Raw genomic sequence first — 8,223 nt, 5'->3', positions numbered from 1 at the left:
AGAAAACCCATATGGATTAAAGCCAGTCCTACTTGATCATGGGAGGAGTGGGAGGATGTATACTTGCATAGATTAGGGGCTTTCTTGATTTTGAGGGGTTAAGTAGAGGCCTTACTTGATCATCTATTTTTCTAGTCAAAAAATAAGGTGGGTTTAAGGCAGTTTTAGTAAAGTTTCAGGAGCATTAAATAAGCTACTAAACAAATATACACACATGATGAAGCGAGTGATGATTAAATAATGTTCTACGGGAATAAAATGAGCTTTATGACGATGAAACTAGTCCACGCAGTTCCAACATGAGAGCTTTGAAAATTGCAACATGAAACTAACACTAAAGTTGTTTTGTTCGTTACAAGACAAACACGCATAACCAGTTTACCACTTCTCTAAGATAGCAGCAATCCAAGCATCGTATCACTGCAAATGATTGGCATACAAATTACATGATACAGGGTCAAGTCAAGCAACCAGCTCCAAAGCCTTGTTGTTACTCGGCGCCATCCCCTGAATGCCTGCAAATTGAAGGCACACACCATACACGCATTCCATCACATGGTGTTTCCCGGCCAAAATAAAAGGCAATCACATTGGACACGTACACATTATTATGAGGGAGGGGCGATTAATCAAACGATGGCCCCACCTACCTCCAAGATGTTGGCAGATTCCGAGATTTGCGGTCTAGCTGAACACTTTCTAGAGCAGTCGATGCCCGTAGCACCTCTTCAGATATATCATCGGTGGTATCGTATCTCCAGTTGTACTCATCTTTCCTTGTGTTGGAAGCTGAAGATCCCCCTCTGCGATCTGAAAGTACGCACGTAGCAATTGTTTCAGAATTTGGAACAACACAGCTACATATCATAAACTGAAACAATCAACGGTGCACAAACCTGATGCCTGCTGCGACGAAGAGATTGGCCTGGCAATTTCAAAGTAATATGTCACACTCGCATCTAAATATATGATGGCCAAAAACAAATACATGCACATAACTACAATGGCACAACAGTATGGCATCATATGCTTACCTCCCCATAGGAGGCAGGTTCCCAGCTGACGATAATGGTGCCCTCCTCATGCTCCGATGTTCAACATTTAGTGATGGATCAGATTCTGAACTCATCATCCTCCTGCCGCCCATCCTTGTTTGAGACAAATTCTGACCAAAACAACACAATTAGATGACCAAAGCATGCTGAAGAAAACCAAAAAATTTAAGCTAGAGCATGTTGACTATATTTGGAGGTTAATAATAAAAGATGTTATTAATGAAGTATAATAGGAAAAAGCAACTTTACTTGCTCGAGGACAGTGAAAGTCAAGCTGGAAAAAAACAAGTTTTGTGTGTGCAGTGAACTAAGGTCCTGTTTGTTTCCTTCCAGGATTATATAATCTAACTTATGGTCATGGATTATATAAGCACCTAATGACCTGCCTATGGATTATATAAGCACCTAATGACCTGCCTATGGATTATCATAATCTAGGTATGTAGATTATATAATCCACCTAATAATTTGTGTTGTTTGTTTGTCTCTTATTTAAGCTGCATTATATAATCTAGAGGGTAAACAAACAGGGCCTAAAGGTCATAGGCAGAAAGCAGCATAAATGCAGCTCATACCCCAAGCATCACAGACCATCAAAAGGAGGCCTTGAGTACAGGCCTTCCATCAATAAGTTGAGATTGAAAAATCACATGTAAGCAGATCTCAGTACAATGATAATGATGATGCATTGTAAATATAAATCACATGCATGCAGTGTATCCATTCTTGAAAAGAGCATATCAATGTATATCCATTCTTGTTATTCCAAGAATCATTATCTACATTGCCAAAATGTTTCAGCTTTTAGAAAAATTACAAATTGTGAAGATGTGCTTGATCTTGATAAACCTATCTCCTTAATCTTCCAGAATAACAACACCTACTTTTTGTTCTAAGGTAACGCCTTGATGCGTATTGTAGTTTTGGCAGACAATCCAATTTTTGGACAGTTTGATTAAGCAAGACACCAATAATATGAAGGATTATTGCTCCAGCTCAATATAGTAATATACTATCTTTTCTGCATACAAAACATAACGCGTCAGAGGATCCATACTAGTTGCAGAGTTCCCATAAGGCTAATACCTGGCTATAGCAGGCTAAAACAGGGTAAGATGAATGGGGGTACAAATGGTGTAGTGCCTAAAACAGCTAGAACTGACTATAGTGGCAGCTATAGCTAGAGATTTGTTACCTTAATCCATACAGGACTACACAGTTTTCTAGGGACAAAAGAATTGGGCACACTACACCAGAAACTTTCCCCTTTTTTCTTTATTGGGAAACATAAAGAAACAAAAGGATGATTTTTGCTTCTGTTAATGATCATGCAAGAGATAAACCTCATATTTCAGATAACCTTCGAGAACATCTAAAAGCATTGGACCACTTTCAGCACTCCTGCTCCCTTCAGCTCCACTTTTGTTAGAGAAGTCTTTCAGTTCATTCTTCCAGAAGTCCTTGGGCTGATTTACAAACAGACAGGGAGACATTAATGGATGTTGATTTCCAAAATGCAAAAACGAAATATTAGGAATGGTCACCAGTTATCACTTACCAGGTTACACTCTGGCAAGTAAACTTTCATTGTGTGACTTAGTTGCGCCCACTCCAAGTATTCGCATACAAGTGCAGTTAGTAACCTACCTGCAAGCAACAGAAATCCTAGAATGAAAAACCATTCCATGTGATGTGCAGCTTGCAGAACACATGGCTAAACTTAGTACTGAAAATCATTTAAGGCCAGCCTAACAACCTTAAACATTTGAGATACCCTTAATGGGACTTAAAAACAACACAAACATTAACAACTAAATACATTAGGGGAATGCTTCTTTGAATTATCACCGGTACAGAAGTATTCAAATCCAAAGACTCATGCTAGTCATCAATCAGGAGAAAAAAAATGTGTATCTTTCAGGTTTAGTCCTAAATTGCTTGTTCAAAAATGACAGAATTTCCAGCAAGGGAAAGAATTATCATGCAGCAGAATATCAACCTTTGTCCTTCTGGAATATTCCAGAACTGTAGTATAAATTTCTACAGGTCAGTATATGAGAGAAAAGGTGTATGTGCATAGCAGCATCAGAGACAAGCTTCTCTCTCTTTTGTTTTCTTTTGTTTTGATAGCGAATCAGAGACAAGCTTTGCCTTCTTCAGACATATTCGAAACAAATGATTAGCCAGCACATTCGAAAAGCAAACCTGAAGGTGAAGCATGCAGTTGCTTAGCTCGGTCATTACAGCTACCAAGCAAAGCAGGGTTCCCTCCATCATCATTCTCCACCCGATCCTCCTCTTCAATGGCTTCAAACACGCTTGCTCTTAGCTCAGCCTAGTCATGCAGCCAGAAACATCATCAAGAAAGGTGGCGGAAGCAGAAGTATGTGCATTCGGTGGAGAATAGCATGATTCGATAGAGAAAAAGATTAAAAAAAAACCATGATAGCTGTATTTATCTATGTTATACACAATCTTTTGCACCCCCACCAAAAAAAACTCTAGACTGTTGTCGATTCTAGTAAGATTCCCTGACAACTGACATCATACCATTAGAGCCGAAACTCAAAAGAGCACTATAAATATAGGTACAGTAGTCACAACAAAAGATTTCCAGTAACGCAGACGTGTTTCCTCCTAACGACTGTGCCAAGAACGAGCACACCAATTGGTGATGACAACCAGACAACAAAATAATACGATGTGAGTCTTTGCTTCAGCATTGTGAGAACAATCTCATATGCTCCAAACGAGTTTTTTTGCCAAAATGGGCATACGAATTGGTAATGGCGACTAGGACAACAAACTGGACGTGGTGAAAAAAAAAACTTTTCTAGAGCAATGCGTGAGCATTCTTTCATATTCCTAAACAAGAACCTACCCAACAGAGCCAAGGCGCTCAGAATGTGCACACTAGAAATTGGAAAAAAAACATATGCGATGATTTTGGGAAGGAAATTGCGGAAGCGGAGGTGTAGATCCCCAAACTGGAGGGGATGAAAAGCTAGATCCGTGAGGCGTGGGTGAGGCACCGGATCAATGAAGGGATGGCGGAAACGAAGAAAATAAGTTGGAAGTACGAACCCTAATCTTGGCGAGGACGCCCTTCTTCTCGAGGGTGCGGGTGACGAGCGTCTTGAGCTCCATCATCTCCCGGGCGTAGTCGTCCATCCCGGCCTGAAATGAAGTCTGGGGATGGCGAGCGGGGCGCGGGGAGGAGCGGAAGAGGGAGCAGGGGCAGGCAGTTCTCCTCAAACAGCGAGAGAGAGGATGAAGGGAGATGGAGGAGATCGAAGATGAACAAGACTACGCCAGAGGTTGGGGAACGGCGTACATGCTAGCTAGAGGTTGAGTGGTTGACTGACATGTGGGCCCGACAATTTTGCCTTTCTATTTCATTAATCTCCGACAAATTATGTATATGGTTGAAAAAAATAATGTATTATACGGTAAACATATTGTTTACATAGCGAAGTTTTTTAATAGTGAATAGGGAGCAGGGGCCGACCAGAGGCGAGTCTCCCCGTGACGTGAGGTTGACGCCGAGGTTCCACCTTACCTTACCACCAAGTGATGTTTGTTATTTCGTATATATGTTTCATACTAATTTTTTACTCCCGTGGCAACGCACAGACACGAACCTAGTGAGCATCATAAGTCACACAAGTTGTTTACTAATGATAGAATCTAGTCGGTCACAAAAACTCAGAGAAGCAATGTTAATATAAGTGTAGGGAGAAATGTGTTCACTAAAAAATGACTACGATAACAATGATCTAAATGCATGGACGGCTACATCTCCACCTCTAACCCCCGCGTGTAAAAAGCAGAGTTGTAGCAAGAGCAAGATAATGTTTGAGAGCCTATTAATTTCAAAGCGCAGGTATCAAGGCTCCCAAAGCAATAACACTTTGTGTTTACCTTTTTCATGTACAATTCAATGACATTGCAGAGGTTAGTGTGACATATGTAGTTGTCAACGAAGGTCCCTTTAGCCTTTAGGTTCTCATTTGAGAAATCTATTTGACGAGTCTTGAATTGAGCATCCTTGTGTGGCATACCCATCAACAAAATAACACTTGAGCTCTAGATTTAGATTGAGCAGAACTATTAAATAAAATTTAATCTAAATAGAAGGGACTATAAATGATAGCAACAATGGATGTGTTTATTCATACGTCATGCCTTGCATCATGAAATATTTAAATTTCTCGGCTATAGTGTTGATGCTACCGACACGCGACACACTCCACACTACAGTTAACCTATGCATTAGTAATCTCAAAAGTACCTAAAACGTCACTAATGTGTTGTTTGGTTTATAGGGACTAATTTTTAGTCTTTTCATTTTATTCTATTTTTGTCATAAATTACTAAATATAGGAACTAAATTATAGATTTAGTTCCTATATTTGGTAATGTAGGACTAAAATGGAATAAAATAGAGGGACTAAAAATTAGTCCCTAAAAATCAAACACCCTCTAAATTAGATATTATAGTCACATTTTGCATAAATCATCGTAGGTTAGCTCAGGTAAACAAAGAAACTTTCATTGGATTGTTGGTGTCAGTGTACGGAGAAGGTCAGATCCTAAGATATTGGAAATACTCTTTTCGATATCCTGCAATTGAAAATTGATAGAAAAATCATTCAAAATGGTTTAAAATGTTAATTAAGGCTTAAAGGTGTCGGTCATCCCGTGAAAGATCACCTGGAGTTGGCATACTTTGGAAAAGGATTTTCCGCTGTGCTTTTGAATTATAATTGTGTTTTGGATCACCTATTAAATGGATTATGTAGACCTTTGAATAAATTTTCCGGAAAGTCCAAGATCATCAAAATTGTAGTTTAGATGCAGAAGTTATGGATGTTTTAGGTTGAAAAAACATGATGTGTGTTGCTCGGAAATCTCGACCACCTCACAAAAAAATTGAACCTTGATATTCTAGCATTGTTTCCGTCTCCCTCAGAAATTTCACCCCCTCGAAAATTTTTTACCAACGATGATTGGAAAATTCGAACCACCACATTTTGCAGAGATAGTTGTTCTTAAACTGACAAGCGCTTTCTACGATGATTAGGTCTTACTAACCTTCAGAGTTTTCAAATGATGGATTATTACTCTTAGTTACCCACCAAGGTGTTTTTTATGCACGAGAAAAAGTCCATTAGGGTCCACCAGAGAAAAATGCAATGCAACGGAGAAAGGAACAATTAACCGTTGGTTGTTTGCAAATGATCGGTCAGACAATCAAGATAGACCGGTTCGATCACTAGGGTACACAACAACATGATGATGGGTGTACTGGATATATTATCTCTCCCTTCTATATGTAGTGGGTAGCTCGATCTGGGATTCTATTTTGGCACTCCATATGCTTCATACACCCACTAAAGAACACCTCTCTATAGCCATCCGCACTTGAGGTCAACTTTGTATGATATTGTGAGGTCATCATTGGCTTGCTCTCTATTACACTTGCAATTACTTTATTTTACTTATGTCTGCATAAGAGCTTGTGTAGTTTATGCCTTTGTAGTGTAGCTCACTAGTCGTATTTAATGCCTCTAGTAGAATGAGTGCTTTAGTTTTAGTTGTTCAACTTTATCGGTGTTTCATAACTCGACTAGGAATTCTAGTCTTTGCGTGTCTTGTTGCAGATGGTGTGCAAAGTGAACACAAGGATTTTATACTAGTTTGGGACAAATGTCCCTACATCGAGTCGAGTAACTGTGTTATCCTACACTAAGTTTGCGATAGGGGGTTGCAAACAGTCAAGAGAGTGAGGAGCTCCCAAGTCTCTAAAGAGTAAGCAAGCAAGGTGGTGAGTGCTCCATGTGAATACAAGTGTTCTAGCTACTTGTGTGACTGGTTACCCCTGCCTTAGACCGAGATTCTTCCCTCCCTTTTATAGTCTAAGGCGAGAGAAGGACTCATAATCTCTACTACTTATTAAGGCGGTAAGGGGTAGACTGTCATTCCGTGTTCACGCACAAAGCTCATTCCCATTCCCGGCTGCCATTCCGTGTTCTGCCAGTGTTCTGTCATTCCCATTACCCCCTCCCCGCTTGTCTTTCACATTCCCCCCTCCCCGCAAATGTGGCTCCAATGGGATTAAAAAAGAGCTACCACTACATCACACGTGCATCCCACGCCTAGCTAAAATTAAATTAAAAAAACACAAATGTGGCTCCAATGGGATTCGAACCTCTCAAGCAAATGTGCTCGTAGCTACCACTACACCACATGTGTGTTTATGTCAATATATGTTACAGTAAAAATATATACTACATCTCTCCCAAAGTCCACCTGCTACCTTTGCACAATGTGTAGTAGTAGATAATTATCAACGAGATTACTGAATTATATTTTTGGATGGAGGGAGTAGTATTTAAAAAAGAGCCTTGCATGCAATTTCTTTTGTTTGAATAATATTTTTAACTTAAATTCTTTTTTATATGTGTGACATTTATTCTCCGTAATATTTTCCATGGCTCTGACTTGTGAGTCATTTTCATAAACCAACGTCATAGATTAATCCATGTTTCTTACTTGGAAACCCCAAACAAACACCACTGGCAGGAGGCGCTCGCGTTGGCGTCGCTCATCGACGACGGAAAGAAGCTTGGCGACTGCCAGTTCGACCTCTGGAAGCAGTACTACGTGACTGCATGCGTCGCTGTGTTTGGCAAGCTCCGGCGCAGCCGCCGCTTGGACGCGGTCCAGAGCGGCTGCACCGCGCTGTCCATCTTCAAATAGGGGGACCTCATGGTCGTCGTCAACGCCGGCGACTCTCGGGTTGTTCTGGGCACCGCATCCGACAACGACGCCGTCACACCGTCCAGCTCATCATCCACCTGAAGCTCAACCTCCCACGTAAGTCACTACTGACCGGCCATGAATTCTTGTGCGCTGGGACGACGGTCGTTGCTGACGTTGTGTGAGTGTCCTCGAACAAGATTTATGTAGAGGAGGGGGTGCACTTCGTTTGGCAGCCCAGCCAAGAGTCATTGGTACTTGCCATGTCGTGCGCGTTCGACGACTACTATATCAAGGACTATAGAGTCATCTTGGCACCAGAGGTGACGCAGAGGAGGACCGACAACAATGACCACTCGCCATCGTCAGGGTAGCTTTTGTGTCGGCCTGCCTTTAATTCTCTTCG

At 40.9% G+C, this 8,223-nt stretch overlaps 1 protein-coding gene across 3 annotated transcripts; it reads right to left on the bottom strand.

The window, feature by feature from the left end:
- Nucleotides 1-233: 233 nt before the first annotated feature.
- Nucleotides 234-4,385, bottom strand: LOC100274116 (uncharacterized). 3 transcript variants are annotated; one of them, XM_008674288.4, is made up of 8 exons: nucleotides 4,140-4,368; nucleotides 3,261-3,390; nucleotides 2,614-2,702; nucleotides 2,399-2,521; nucleotides 1,035-1,165; nucleotides 897-925; nucleotides 603-810; nucleotides 234-515 (listed from the first exon to the last, which is right to left on the bottom strand). In XM_008674288.4, the coding sequence occupies exons 1-7, from the start codon at nucleotides 4,224-4,226 to the stop codon at nucleotides 647-649; spliced, it is 753 nt and encodes a 250-aa protein (XP_008672510.1). In that variant the 5' UTR covers nucleotides 4,227-4,368; the 3' UTR covers nucleotides 234-515; nucleotides 603-646. The 3 variants fall into 3 exon arrangements, with proteins under 3 accessions (XP_008672510.1, XP_035821649.1, NP_001347464.1); XM_035965756.1 differs by having other exon boundaries at nucleotides 247-515; nucleotides 647-810; NM_001360535.1 differs by having other exon boundaries at nucleotides 269-515; nucleotides 651-810; nucleotides 4,140-4,385.
- Between the last annotated feature and the right edge of the window lie 3,838 nt (nucleotides 4,386-8,223).

The sequence above is a fragment of the Zea mays genome, chromosome 3 (genome assembly GCF_902167145.1).
Source record: "Zea mays cultivar B73 chromosome 3, Zm-B73-REFERENCE-NAM-5.0, whole genome shotgun sequence".
NCBI classification, from domain to species: Eukaryota; Viridiplantae; Streptophyta; class Magnoliopsida; order Poales; family Poaceae; genus Zea; species Zea mays.
The sequence above is the reverse complement of the archived record's forward strand: the minus strand, read 5'-3'. Positions and strand labels throughout refer to the sequence as shown.

Coding starts and splice junctions, on each gene's coding strand:
- LOC100274116 (NM_001360535.1), bottom strand. CDS start 4,226: ATGGACGACTACGCCCGGGAGATGATGGAGCTCAAGACGCTCGTCACC. Junction 926..1,034: donor AACCTGCCTCCTATGGGGAG/GTAAGCATATGA, acceptor TGAAATTGCCAG/GCCAATCTCTTCGTCGCAGC. Junction 516..650: donor AATCTGCCAACATCTTGGAG/GTAGGTGGGGCC, acceptor TTCAATTTGCAG/GCATTCAGGGGATGGCGCCG.